Genomic DNA, 15,684 nt, shown 5'->3' with positions numbered 1-15,684 from the left:
AAAAACATATATATTGCATGTTTTGGGAAATCAGTGTGCCACTCTGTAGTTCAGGCCAAAAAAACGCACAAGGTTAGTGTAGTATAGATGGCACTGTACAGAAAAACCACAGTAGTCACATATCTTTCGGAATATTTTTTAGTGTTGTAATTCCATCATATCTGATATGTAAATGTGCAGGCGGCTATGACCGATTTATTGAAGGGGGAGTTATGTCTCTGTTATGTCTCTGTGATATGTTTGATAAAAGTTACAGAAGTTCAAAAAGGATTTTGGACAAACTATAATTGACACCCAGGGCACATTAACTCCCCCATATTGGCATACACACCGCCCCTCTGAATACCCACCCAGTGAAGCCTGCTTAAATACCCTGTGAAATTGTCAGCTTTTGGGGACTCAATCTAGAACTGTCCATTTCATTCTGCCTTTTACTAGGCATACAGATTATGAAACCTAAATGTTTAGGTTCTGTAATTTCATCCAATTTGTTTTTATAACTGTTTTTGTATGATTTATTATATGTTCTTTCTTATTATAATGCCCTGTACCTCTGTATTAAACATAAAATGCTATAAGGTTTTGTCTTTGATACTTTAACATATCCATTAGCCTTTAATCAAGAATATTGCTGGACCATATTAACCCTTTGAATGCTGGTGTGTGTGTGTTTGCTGCTCTGTTGTCTCAGAATCCATTCCAGATTCTGCTGTATGTCAGAGTTGTTGTGTGTCTGTTTGCTGGTGGTTGCTAAGCAACCATACTCTTGCATTCTGAGCTACTAACAAGGATTTCACACTGCAGCTGATTTATCAGCTCTTGCAAGACTCATTACTGCTCACTACATACCAGCTGATCATTCAACACTCTCTGCTTGAATGATTTCTACCCAGCAGCGGATAGTAGGTAGGTCCAGGCCAGTTTACTGATGTACCTCTCCTGCCTACTTACCCAGCCTGTCAATTGACTATTCTCTTTTGCATCTTGCCTGTCTTGTTTTCTCTGTGTGCCTCTCTAGCTGAGAGTTTCCCTGACTCAACCTCATTCACAGCTGATAACTATACACTACCGGGATTAAGTTCAGGGGACATCAGAGAGTGCCAGTGAACAGTGTGGTTGCGGAAAAAGTAGATGCAAATGGTGAAAAACATCCTACATCATAGGTTTTATATAGGGGTTATCAGTCGTTGAATGTGGAGTTCATAATAGTGAATTGTTAACCCATTTGATTAACAAGTCTAGCGTGTGTCAGAGTGTACATTTGTGTAACAGAGGTTTGATGTGTTAACACTTTAATTGCTGGTGTATGCATTGCTAACCTGTATGTAACAAGGAGAATAGGGTGTGCCAGCAGGTATGTTTGTGTGACAGTATCTTGAGGTCCAATAGCGCTGATTCAATAGGTGCTGGCAGATCATATGTGTATATGGGAGTGAGAGCACCATTTGAGGGAGATTCAAAAAAATCTATAGCCTGTGTGATAGGTGAGTGCTGGAATCGTGTGTAACCCCATATATTAAACATTCCAAGTTAGGAATGCACTCCCAGCATCCCTCATCCCTAACAATGAAATACATATTTTCCTATTATATCCTTAAGGGACACCCTTATCACAAGGAAGGCAATAAAGTAAAGGCTTTTGTAACAGGACTTTCCATAGTGTCTGCAGTAGCCTTATCCTGACAATCCACAGACCTAAGAGCCAAAATGATTCATTAAAATAACCTAATAATTTCAGCTGCTAACAGAAAACAACAAAAATATCTAAATTCTGACCCAAACTCTCTGTCAAGTTATCGTCCCATCTTTCAGCTCCCATGCCCATCTAAACTTCAAGAGAATTGCCTACACTCCTACTTTTCTTTTTGCAAACAACCTATTAGATTCTTCTCAATCAGGCTTTCACTCTCAAGACTCCACAGAGACTGCACTGACCAAGGTTGTCAATGATCTGATCACACCTAAAACTAAAGCTGATTACTCTCTTCTAATTCTCCTGAATCTCTCTGCTGCATTCAACACTGTTGACCACTCTCCTCATACAGACGCCACAATCCCTAGGTCTTCAAGACACTGTTCTATCCTGGTTCTGATCCTACCTATCTAATCGCTCTTTTAGTGTTAATTTCTTTGACACAACCTTCCCTCCGCTTCCTTTATCAGCTGGAGTACCACAAGGCTGTCCTAGGTCCTCTGCTATTATCTACCTACACCACTTCTCTTGGAAAACTAATAAGCTTCTTTGGATTTTAGCATCATCTCTATGCGGATGATACACAAATCTATCTATCCTCTCCTGATCTCTCACCATTTGTGTTGTCTCACGTTACAGACTGTCTTTCTGCCATTTCATCTTGGATGTCCTCTCTCCAACTCAAACTCAATCTTTCAAAAACAGAATAATATTCCAACCCAACAACAGAAGCTTCCTGCCTGACATTTCTATTTCTGTTGACAACATGACCATAAATCCCACCCCGCAAGCTCGCTGCCTAGGTGTACTCTTTAACTCAAAACTATCCTTTGTTCCCCACATCAACTCTATATTTACATCATGCTGCATACATCTAAACAACATTTCCAGAATACATACATCTCACACAAGACACTGCAAAAACTTTTCATGTACTCCTCATCTACCGCATCGACTGTTGTAATTCCCTCCTAACTAATCTTCCCAAAATCAGACTCGAGCTCCTACAATCTATTTAGCACACAGCGGCTAGATTGATTTTCCTTGCAAATCGTTTTTTCATCTGCTGAGTCACTCTGTCAGTCTCTACATTGGATGTGTCACAAATCCGTTGGATATTTTGTGGATCCCTTGTATCTGCCAAATGATAGAGTTCATTCAGGGGCGCTGAGTCTAACGGGTAGTTGGTGTTTGCCAGTGACCCCCGTAAGAGGGTATGGATTTTGCTGCTTCTATCCCGCAGGTCGCAATTCCCTGAATGAATATTGGTAATAGGTGGAGCTTGATACAGAGGAGCGGTGACGATAAGTCAGATAAGTACTGAAGGTAGTGACGAGGAAGCCAGTTTCATAGGAATGCAGGGCAATGGTATAGAGTAGCGGAGAAAGGAGCAACGGAGTAACTGATCTGCAAGTGGTAGCTTGAAGCAACAACAGGTGAGTCACTGGTTCAGCGGTAGTTCGAATGAAGGCAATAGCTGAATAGAATTTAGCTGATATGTAGATGGCAACTCAGAGCAACATCAGGTGAATTACTGGAACAGTGACAGTTCAAATAGAAGCAGTAGTGGAGAGGGACTCAGCTGATCCGAGGATGTTCGTACAGAGCAACAGCAGGCGAGTCAGACCGAAGGGAGCCAGATCCTTACCGACAGTGAGTAACTCGAAGAACAGGCATCGGACAGAAGGAAATGGGAGGTTTAAATAGTGCTCCAAAATGCTAGGACCAATAGTAACAGGTAGGAGGTCATAAGAGAGGGTAATTGGTTGCACATGCACAGAACAAGAGACCAGATGGTGGATGTTGATCCGAGAGTGAAGTCAGAACACCCTGATCACTGCTTATAGGAGGAAGGTAACAACGTTGGTGCCCGACCACGGGGTCGGCGTGTGACAGGATGCCTGTTTTTCAACTAATCTAATATAAAATTCTTCTAGAAACATACAAGGCCATTAAAAAAATTGCACCGACATACATCTCCTCATTTGTCTCAAAATATCTCCCAACTCACCACCTCTGTTCTGCACAAGATCTGTGTCTCTTCCACTCTCAACACTTCCTCCCATTCTCGGTTACAGGACTTTATTCGGGTTGCATCCCACTTTATGTAATTCACTCCCCCACACCACAAGACTTTCCTCTAGTCTTCAAACCTTCAAGCGTTCTCTGAAAACCCACCTCTTCAGACAAGCTTATAATATTACTCTACCACCCTCTTAATCTCCCTAGGTTACCCTATTACTACCCTCTACACAGTTAACACAAGACAACAATCCTCTGACCAACATAGTTGTGTGACTGAGCATACAGCCCACTACTTTGTAACCTTTGCAGCTGGACAATTATTCAATATGATGTAGTACTTACCCTTCTATATCAAACCATTCTCCATTAGAATGTAAGCTTGCGAGCAGGGCCCTCTTACCTCTCTGTATGTATGTATTACCCAGTATTGTTTGTTCTCAATTGTAAAGTGCTATGGTATCTGCTGGTGCTATATAAATAAATGTTGATAATGATAAGTGATAAACTGAGGGTTTACCTTTTATTCTTAGACTGTTTTTTTCTTCAGGGCGTCTGCTGCAGAAGTGCACTTTAATCCAGCAGCAAGGGATTACAAGCGTGGTTTGTAAATGGTGCTTTCTTGATGGCTTTCTAATCACAGTGCACGCGACATCATCCAGCAACTTTTCTTACAGGCACCATACGAATGTATCCACAGGATGTAAAAAATGGCAACCTCCAAGCAGACAGGGAGACTTTAAGCAATATCAGTACGTCTCCAACAGATGCCGGTCGTCCCACCGGCTCGTGCTCCTGAAGGCACAGCCACCTAAGACTTCTGAATGGAAGCTAACAAATACCTTCTGGTAACCTCAGCAAACTAGCAGGAACCAATAGTCTGGCTTTGGACAGGTTCTCCAACAAACTGGACATGTCTGGCAAAACCTGTTTATTGCCCTGTATACTCCCAGCCAATAGTATTTTCCTGAACATTCCGGTTCAGGTTTCATGGCAGACTATGGTATTTTCTCTCTCCTATTCCCTCAAGCTTTTCAGTCAAGGCTGGACCTTCGGCCAATGCTTCAATTGCCGAAGTGTCCAGCTGGATTCGCTCCTGGATCTGCCTGAACAGCGGAAAGTCTCTGCCCAGTATTAGATGGTATGGCAGTTTTGGGGCAACTGCCGCTACTAACGTAACGGTCTGTCCATTCATAGTAACAGGCAATATTCCTCAGCCGTCCCATGGACACAGAGTACCTTCACTTCGGGTTGAGTCAGTTTCTCTGGTAATATGGAGCTGAAAGCCAAGGACAGTTCACTACACGAATCTACCAGAGGCAGCACCAGAAGGCGATTCACAAACACAGTCACGCTGAACAAGCAGGACTTCCGGGTAATCGGACTCATTGTACAACAGCTCCGATAACTTGGTTGTGTGTGCGCTAGTGAACAATCCATAGGTTCTACTAACGTTGGGCAGTGTGCCCTCAAATGTCCAGGCTGTCTGCACTCAAAGCAGATTGGAATTAATGCAGGTTTAGCTGCCTTTTTATCAGGCACTCTCTCCTCACCAATGTCTGGTCCACTTTTCCATATGCCATATTTTGACCGAGGCACAAGCTTTGGAATGGACAATGGAGGATTGGGCATATACAGCAAGGCGCTGTATCTCTAAACTACAGCAGCCAATTACTCATACGACTGAGGGTCAGGTCTGCCTGCAGTGCCCACCTTTGAAGCCCTGGCCCATACCCTAGATACAATGGTCAATGGCCAGTATTTTGATCATTCTGCCCGCAGTGTTCTTTTCTGGCTGCAACAACTTCTTTAGTGTTCTACCAAGTTCAGCAAGCTGAGCCCGAACCAATAAATCTTTGGAGTGTCTCCAGTCATGATATTGTTGGGCCTCCCTTGCTCTGGTGATTCCAACCCTCGCCAAGATAGCGGTGCTCAGCCGCTGATAGTCTCCAGCCTGGTCCTTGTCCATGTCTATATAGGTGCGCTGTGCTTCTCCTGAAAGATAGGGAGCTAGGTGTTCTGACCAAGTCCCAGGTGGCCACTTCGCTTGGATAACAGCACGATCAAATGCTATCAGATACATCTCTATGTCATCATTAGAAGTTAATTTCTGTAGCGTGGCAGTAGCTGAAACTTCTCTATCCTGTCTCCCCTGCGCGATCTCCTCATGGAGAAGCCTGTATTCTCCTCCTGTACTGTTGCCACATTTAACAGGGTTCTTAACATGTCTTCCATTCCTACAGAAGTTTGTGCTGGGAAGTGGAACCTAGCTTCTTTCAACATTCACAGGCAAATTACAAAACTTTCTGGACTATACCAAATTCACAACTTAGCGACCCACAAGGTGTGGCACTACAATTACCATCAGTTTTTACAACTTTGTTTTTTTTCCCTCAAAGCTGACAGGTGCTTTAGAAACCCACTGGCAGACAGCAGGGAAAAAATTGGACCACACTCAACTTATAGTTTGAACATTTAACAAGTATGGCATTACAATGACTAGCAGTTTTTAAAACTTTTGCTTTCTTTAGCAACCCAAAAAGCTGCTAATCAGTTCCCAGTACACAGGTTGTCTCTACAGCAACATTTAAAACACAGCATTACAACAGTTTGATGCATTTAGTGTTTATTAACACACTCCACTCACCACTTTTGTGTCTGGAGGTTGGGTGGACGGCTGTGTTTTAGCTGTCCTTTACATCCCACGATGACACCACATGTGATAAAGCACAGCATTCACTAGAATCTCCCACAGTTTTATCAGAACTATTTCACAGTTTCAGTGGTTACAGCAGACATTTCCAGTAAAGCATCACAATTCTACCGCAACCCTACGTCTGGCTAAACACTAGTCCCCTCACTACCAGCTGGCCTCTAACTGGCATAGGTTGCCCTGCCCACAAATACAAACTGTTTATATCCTCCACCCCGGCACTACAAACCAACCACAGCAAACAACAAATCAATTTCACCTATGTGGAACACCTGTGTGTGTGTGTGTGTGTGTGTATGTGCTGACATACACACATACATACACACACACTCATACTAACACCACATATGAGACTTATAAATAATGACAAAGGGATATAACTTTAGGCAATAAATTTATTAGACATGTGACTTTCAGTAATATATGGATGCTTTTGCCACAAAGAACAAAAGTTAAGATACAAATATAGCAAAACAATTGACAGATCATGTTTTTTTTAATTGTATTCTTTTCACTCCTTTTCATAATGTTAATATTTTGTCAGATTTAAAATTAGGAGGCACTGCAAGAAATAATGAATCTTGAGTTTTGAATGCATATCAGTAACATTTTTTTTTAAGTATCTACCTTAAGAGCGTCCCCATTAGGAATACTCTTTCTCTCATGCTTTTGAATAACTGTATTATTCCAGGGAACACCAACCATTTACACAGTATTAACATTACATTGCAAATAGGATTTGTGTTAAAAGCTAGTGCGCATTTTCATTATTGATAAGGCTCAAAATATAAAAATATGTAAACAAATGTTTGATTCTCGTTTAAAAAAAAACTAAGTTTAGACTATGTGCTAGATATTGATAACTATAGAAAAATATTGTACAGACAGGAGTTTAAGGGGATGTCTGTGAATCATGGCTAGCTGTATGTAGTCTATGTTAGGCCCTCTTTGCATCTTTCTGCTCTTGAAGGAAACAGCCAAGAAGAATACTTTAGATAATTAAATATATGAATAAACAATTAAGGACTACCCTTTACACAAATAGAGATTACTAAACACTGCAGAGGTTTTAAAAGGCATCAGCAAAACGATATGAAAAAAAAAAAAACACTCCCTTCTCTGATAATACATGCAGGATTAGGGTAAAAAGAAAACAGTAAAAGCACCTTTTTTTTTAACTTTTTTTTTTCTCTGCGGTGCTGCTACAGTGCAGCACCGCATCTGTGTGTGTGTGTGTGTGTGTGTCCTGCTTCCGTCGGCCGGAAGCAGGGCAGCGGGAGGAGCAGCGATCGAACTAAGAAGAGTGAAAAGAAGTATGCAAAGAAGGTAAGTAATACTGACTTCAGAAAGCGGGAAGGGGCGAAAGTAGAAGAGGGCTACAGAAAAACAAGGGGGAGCAGAAAGAAGGCTACAGAATAGAGGGCGAGCAGAAAGAAGGCTACAGAATAAAGGGGGAGCAGAAAGAAGGCTACAGAATAAAGGGGGAGCAGAAAGAAGGCTACAGAATAAAGGGGGAGCAGAAAGAAGGAGGCTACAGAATAAAGGGGGAGCAGAAAGAAGGAGGCTACAGAATAGAGGGGGAGCAGAAAGAAGGAGGCTACAGAATAGAGGGGGAGCAGAAAGAAGGAGGCTACAGAATAGAGGGGGAGCAGAAAGAAGGAGGCTACAGAATAGAGGGGGAGCAGAAAGAAGGAGGCTACAGAATAGAGGGGGAGCAGAAAGAAGGAGGCTACAGAATAGAGGGGGAGCAGAAAGAAGGAGGCTACAGAATAGAGGGGGAGCAGAAAGAAAGAGGCTACAGAATAGAGGGGGAGCAGAAAGAAAGGGGCTACAGAATAGAGGGGGAGCAGAAAGAAAGGGGCTACAGAATAGAGGGGGAGCAGAAAGAAGGCTACAGAATAGAGGGTGAGCAGAAAGAAGGCTACAGAATAGAGGGTGAGCAGAAAGAAGGCTACAGAATAAAGGGGGAGCAGAAAGAAGGCTACAGAATAAAGGGGGAGCAGAAAGAAGGCTACAGAATAAAGGGGGAGCAGAAAGAAGGCTACAGAATAAAGGGGGAGCAGAAAGAAGGCTACAGAATAAAGGGGGAGCAGAAAGAAGGCTACAGAATAGAGGGGGAGCAGAAAGAAGGCTACAGAATAGAGGGGGAGCAGAAAGAAGGCTACAGAATAGAGGGGGAGCAGAAAGAAGGCTACAGAATAAAGTGGGAGCAGAAAGAAGGCTACAGAATAGAGGGGGAGCAGAAAGAAGGCTACAGAATAAAGGGGGAGCAGAAAGAAGGCTACAGAATAAAGGGGGAGCAGAAAGAGGGCTACAGAATAAAGGGGGAGCAGAAAGAGGGCTACAGAATAAAGGGGGAGCAGAAAGAGGGCTACAGAATAAAGGGGGAGCAGAAAGAAGGCTACAGAATAAAGGGGGAGCAGAAAGAAGGCTACAGAATAAAGGGGGAGCAGAAAGAAGGCTACAGAATAAAGGGGGAGCAGAAAGAAGGCTACAGAATAAAGGGGGAGCAGAAAGAAGGCTACAGAATAAAAGGGGAGCAGAAAGAAGGCTACAGAATAGAGGGGGAGCAGAAAGAAGGCTACAGAATAGAGGGGGAGCAGAAAGAAGGCTACAGAATAGAGGGGGAGCAGAAAGAAGGCTACAGAATAAAGTGGGAGCAGAAAGAAGGCTACAGAATAGAGGGGGAGCAGAAAGAAGGCTACAGAATAAAGGGGGAGCAGAAAGAGGGCTACAGAATAAAGGGGGAGCAGAAAGAGGGCTACAGAATAAAGGGGGAGCAGAAAGAGGGCTACAGAATAAAGGGGGAGCAGAAAGAGGGCTACAGAATAAAGGGGGAGCAGAAAGAGGGCTACAGAATAGAGGGGGAGCAGAAAGAAGGTTACAGAATAAAGGGGGAGCAGAAAGAAGGCTACAGAATAGAGGGGGAGCAGAAAGAGGGCTACAGAATAAAGGGGGAGCAGAAAAAGGGCTACAGAATAAAGGGGGAGCAGAAAGAGGGCTACAGAATAAAGAAGGGGAGCAGAAAGAGGGCTACAGAATAAAGAAGGGGAGCAGAAAGAGGGCTACAGAAAAAGGAGGGAGGTGGAAAGAGAGGGCCACAAAAAAACCAGGGTGCAGAATAGGGGTGAGAATAGCCAGCGGCCATATGTGAGAAAAGTTGGTAGGCAGCCGCAGCAGGGGACATGTCAGTGTGTAACAGGTGAGTGATGTCCAGTTGTTATGTTTGTTTTATTAAATTAACATATGGGGCCTCCCCTCTAGATATCCTGCGTTTACTCCATCAGTCATCTGGACTGCAGCCTTGCTAGCCAACCAGGAGGAGGTAGGAGTTATTATTTTTATTTTACAATTGTCAAGTGTGTGAGGGGCAAGGAAGGGAGTAAATTTATGTGTATGTGTGTATATATATATATATAATTTTTTTTCATAAAAGATTAATAAGACGTGAGTTCCGGCACCTTTTTTTTTTACAAAAAAAAATCACTGAGTAAAAGTAATGCATAAATATATTTTTTTATTCGTTTATACTATTAAATTAAAATAAGCCAAATAATTAGAACTCTAATGATCCTCAGGAGTTCTTAATCAATTTGATATAATACACCAGAGACTTAAATAGACACAGGGAAGTGTCAGCTTATCATCTTTGAAAAAGTTTGCCTGTGAGCGGACGAAACACGTCAGTGGGATATATCATTACTGCTCATGTCCGAATAAGTAGCTTACTACTGATTATTAACGCTGGACACAATTGAACTTTTCCACTAGCGGATACACCATACTCTTTCAACCCTTTAAATGATCATTTGCTTCGACTGAGACCTTACACCAGACTGTCAACATTCGATAGGGGAGGAGACTTTCCCCAAAACAGCCGGACTTTTTGTTATACTCTGTTTAAGGGCTACGGCACCAGAGGCGTATGACCCCTAGCTAATATTCTAACACAATCGGGACCCACCGTCTCCAGCATCATACAGAGGTACAAACAGTGGGGTGAGATATATTTGCTATTACCGCTATTACAATTATTTAAATTCTGACTTTATGCGCATGTCCAGAATTTGAGACATATATACAAGGTGTATTGGCCACACACTTTGTTACTATTTTTTATTAGGATTAGATCCTATTATAGATGATACTTTGCTTTATCGGACATTCTACTCTTAGAGGTTGCATATGCAATTGTATTAAAAACATGTGATACAGTTTAATATTGTGTATATTTGAAATATTTTATTTACTTTATTTTCATATTGTAATAAATTGATTTGGATACAATGAATCCCGCTATCAGCTACGGTTATACCAATATTTTCTTATATATGATCTGTTATATTTGGCGCACCCACATTATTCCACTTCCTAATTGACTTCCTTTCAATAGGTACTGTAAACACAAAAGACCCACTAGGTGTGATTTACAGAGCCATATGCCTAGGTGAGATCCTTGTAGACAAAGATAGCATGAAGACTGCCTATACAGGTATATAGAAATATTGGCTTCAAAAAGAAAATGTCTTCATAGTTCATATTTTGGGAAATTTGGGTGTCACTCCATACCAAGGAGCAAAAATGACACCAGGGTTGTGAATGACAGGTACTGGCGGTATCCGGGAACAGCTATAATCACATATCTTTGGACAAGGTATGTCACATTGTCATAATTCCATCATGTTTGGTATTTAAATGTGCAGGAGATTATGACCGGTTTATTGAAGGGAGAGTTATGTCTCTGGGATATATCTGTGAAAAATTACCAAAAAGGTCAAAACTTTGGGAATATTTGTGAGAAAACTATAGCGACACCCAGGAGACATCCCTGCCCCCCTATTAGCATTAAAACGCCCCTGTGAAGAACGTCCCATTCCATTTAGTTTAAAAAAACCTGTGTTGGGAAGGGGCAAGGGGTCAGCTTCTTGGGGATCAATCTAATTGAAGGACTGTCTATCTATCTTTTCTGCCCGCCCCAGGCAGATTATAATATGTAAGTGATGCTCTGTACATTCATCCCATTTGTTTTTATAACGGTTTGCAATTTTTTAGTTGTATTTCAAATCTTTATCTAACGTTTTTTTTCTTATTCTCTGTAAGCATTGTACTTTTTGTATATTAAATCTAACAATTTAATAGTTCTGTCCTTATTGCTATAAAACAAATTTATTGCCTGTTTAGAAGAGACAGATTGCTTGGCTGGATTAACTGTTTAGAAACCAGTGTGTGAAGGGTTAACTGTTTAGCTACCAAAGCACAGAGTGAGCGCAATTGGGTGATTAAGTTGATTGGGTGATAGGTTTGCTACGGGCCTTATTCGTAGCTGGGTGCAGTTGCTGAGAGGTATGAAGTGTGCGTCTGTGTTGGGAAGGGACAAGCGAAATCTGTATTCTTAGAGGAAGAGGAGAGTGTGAGATTTGGGCTGGAATCCTGTGTGTTCCCTTACAGTAAGCTTCCAAGTCACAAGTGGGCAGAGGGAGGTTTGTGACCGATAAAGGGGTTCAGGAGCGGTTTCCTGACGAAATATAGGTGATATATTGTATGACTGTTGGAATATATAATAAGATATCTAATCAGGGAGTAGCTAGAGGGGCTTATCTCTGACAACCAGGAACCATTAGAAGAAATTACTAGCCTTAGAGCGCCAAGTACAGATCAACCCGTCATTAGCCTTAACATTGTTTGTCTGTGTTCCATTTCAGAACATTTGAGAAGTACTAGTTTTAATAATTGATAATATATGTCTGCGTGTTCTACTTACCATGGCCAAGGTGTGATGGCTTCTGAGACACAATATGTCCACTGCTGTCCAAAACATAGTGAGTGCTGATTTCATCAGCAGTCGTCTTTGTTGTGATATGTACCTAAAGAACAAGGGACCAAATATCTCAAAACAATTACAGGATTCTGTAAACGGTTTTATTCAAAATCAAACATTAGAGACATTTCATGTTAATGTCGAAAAAAGATTTTATAAATGGAAATGAAACATTAATCTCTGCTCAATCCTCCCACACCAAACCCTCCCACCAATATCAGTGCTTAAGATCTTGCTTCCTACTTCAAGGACAAGATTGATAAGATCAGACTTGAAATGGTATCATCTTCCTCGACAAACAATCAGCTCAATTCCTTCACCCTTTCACCCTCTCTTCATTTGATCCCACAAATGAAGAATCTACTCTCTACCACCTGTCTTCTTGATACTATACCCTCACAAATCGGTAGATCCCCGTCTCCTTTGCTCATCCCATCCCTAACCAAAATCTATTACGTCTCTTTCTCTACTAGTAACTTTCCATCATTATTCAGGCACGCAGTGATTACTCCTATTCTGGAAAAAAAAAAAAAAAAAAAAAAGATTCTGACCCCAAACTCTTACTCATATTACCGCCCCAGCTCTCAGCTCCCATGCCCCTCCAAGCTTCTTGAGAAATTTGCCTACGGTCACATTACACAACCTATTGGATCCTCTTCAGTCAGGTTTTCGTTCTCAACACTCCTGAGATTGTGTTGACTAAGGTTGCCAATGATTGATCACTTGTTAAAAGCACAATTATAGTTATTGCTAAAAGCAAAAAGGACATTGGGCTATTAAAAGGTCATGCAAAACCGTAACTGGCCCAACTACCAATAGTTTACTGATGCCATCATAAAAACACGACAGATAATAGCAATAATGAGGTCATGTTTGACATCACACAGTAAGTGCACCAGTAGACCATCAGTTGAAGGTATAACAACCTTTACTAAACTGTTAGCTGAAGGTCATTGCTAATGTGATTGCTGCGGTCATGGGGGATGTTGTGCCAGTAATGTAATACCATGTTTGAAATGTTCTTGGTGATGTTATGTTTGTCATGAAGTTTTAAGTTATGTCATCAAAAAGTCTTGGTAGTGTTGCAAGTAATGTTACACACTACCTCAGCAACACAATTTGCTGTGTTTTTATTCACACCTTAATTGTGCTTTTGGAAGTTTTGTGGTTATATCCAGTATATTGACAGGAAGTTTTAACCAAAATGCTTGGAATTTTCTATGTTGTGTAGTATTTTAGACAACTATACCTAGCATAGAAATCCCTCAATTCCCTCCACCAGTGGCATTCCTTATCTCAATTAACCGTTACGCAGTGCCATAATATTGGTAGGAGGCAGTTTGGTGATCATGTCTATTAGCATTGAGCAAATACCTTTTTATTTATGTTTTCTGGCTTTTGTAACCTACTGTACTGTATTTGCCATTTTTTAAAGTTCTCCATTAAAAATAAAATTCTATATTTACTTTGGTTACATTAGAAAACACAGCAGTCCCTGGTTTTATCAGCATATATATAATATTAAATCAAGCTACACAATGTAGTACAATGAAGTCCTTGGTCATCAAACACACTTATTACTTTTGAAAGCCCACAGCTTACCTCTGAAACAGCGCAGATTGAACCCAAAGCTTCTCCACGAAACCCATAAGTCTCTATTGTTTCCAAGTCCTCATGGCTGGTAATTTTAGAGGTGTAGTGCTTCATGCCCATAACAGGTGTGTCTGCGGCTTTAATTCCTTTCCCATTATCTCGCACCTCAATCTTATCAAGTCCAAAGTTGTCCTAAAAATATGATTAGAAACAAACTTTCTGTATTCAGGGTTTAAAAAATAAAATTATGTAATCATAATCTCATTAGTACAAGTCTATTTTCTCAGTTAGAGAGTTTAGAGTGCCAACACCTTGAAAATTCTCCACCGGCAGTGTATCACAAGATCATTGTTAAGTATAACAGTCACATGACACTTTGTTTAAAGGACAAATATGTTTTCTGCTCAACACTTCTGCCCTGTTTCTCTCTGTTCATCTATGACTTTAAGGCCAAATCGTTTTCCTTTCCTTGGCTCACTATTTTGAATTTAAGTCACTTTTAACTTACATCTATGCTTTAGTGAAAATTTCCTTTTTTTACATACTTTTTATTTACTGATAAAAGTTTAAACAGTCAACAATTTCTGTCAGGAGTACGTTCTCAGCGTCCCTGATTTTGAGAGGTTTTCTGTATGGGGTTACACTCAATCTTTTACACAGGTTATAAATTTGCTGAAGCACCCCAAACAGTGCTCTCACACCTATGATCTGCCAACACCTATTGAATAAGAGCAGTAGGACCACATTATTTTATCACCCACTATGCTCCTTGTTACACGCAGGCTAGCAATTCACACACTAGCACTCAAAAAGCAATAAAAGGCTAATGGATTCGTTAGAGTATCAAGGACAAAAAAACTCATTCAAATTTAGATTTAATATGCAAAAAAGGTACAGGGTATTTGGATATAAGTAAATACATAAAAACATAATAAATGACATTCAAAAATAAAAAAAATACAGTTGTAATAACATTGTGCTTTGTCCCCTGTATGCCAGTCATAACCTTATACACATTTACATATCAAAAATGATGGAATTACAACAATATCAAATATCATTCCGCAAGATGTGTGACTACGGTGGTTTTCCTGTACATTTTTCTTTACTTCTCAATCCTTGTGCGGTTATTGCTTCTAAGTACAGAATGGCACACCAATTTCCCAAAATATGAAGGCATGGTCTTTGAAGTTAATATTTTTTATATACATGCATAGGTAGTCTTTATATTTTGCATTCACCTAAAAGGTTCTCACCTAGTGGGCTACTTTGTTTTTGCAATGCCTTAATTAGACAGTCTGCTCTGAGTAGGAAAGCACATGAATGAGAATCAGAGGGAATACATGGCTGTGATCTGCATATGTTAAAGGAGTTTCCCTGAAAGAAGGTCTAGGCTTAACCTAATTACCTCCCACTGGCTGAATGACCAAATGCATTTAAACACTTTTGTCTGAGGGGAAATCATGTACATTCATATTTATCAGTTTAAAATAAAAAAATAAAATAAAAAAGTCAAATATTCATTTATGAGGGAGAGGGATGTAGAAGAAAGGAGAAGAAAAGGAAAGATATCTGGTGGAGGGAAGGGGGGGGGTGATTGGGAAAATAAGGTACACAACAAAAACAACTTACACTATAATTCTTTAGATAAAGTGCCATATTAGGACTTAATACGTCTCTTTGCAATCAGTTCCAACAGAGCGGCCACAAGTATACTTAGTAATTGAGGATTATATTTTGCTATTAAGGGTCAGGTAGTGGTTAATGGTGTTGAAGAGTATGGGCTAGGTAGTGGTTAATGTTGTTGAAGAGTATGGGCTATCTGAAATACCAGGGGGTCCAAAT

The 15,684-nt window shown here is 40.7% G+C and overlaps 1 protein-coding gene across 4 annotated transcripts in view; it reads right to left on the bottom strand.

The window, feature by feature from the left end:
* Positions 1 to 15,684, bottom strand: part of PMS1 (PMS1 homolog 1, mismatch repair system component) — a 276,036-nt gene that overhangs the window by 221,003 nt on the left and 39,349 nt on the right. For all 4 annotated transcript variants that reach the window (XM_075180034.1, XM_075180033.1, XM_075180035.1 and 1 more), the window contains exons 3-4: positions 13,849 to 14,031; positions 12,190 to 12,292 (exon numbers count right to left, since the gene is read on the bottom strand). In XM_075180034.1, the coding sequence (XP_075036135.1) occupies positions 12,190 to 12,292; positions 13,849 to 14,031 (286 nt within the window). The remainder of the gene's footprint in view (positions 1 to 12,189; positions 12,293 to 13,848; positions 14,032 to 15,684) is intronic.

The sequence above is a fragment of the Mixophyes fleayi genome, chromosome 7, assembly GCF_038048845.1.
Source record: "Mixophyes fleayi isolate aMixFle1 chromosome 7, aMixFle1.hap1, whole genome shotgun sequence".
Classification (NCBI taxonomy): domain Eukaryota; kingdom Metazoa; phylum Chordata; class Amphibia; order Anura; family Limnodynastidae; genus Mixophyes; species Mixophyes fleayi.
This window is presented reverse-complemented; position numbering and strand designations above follow the sequence as displayed.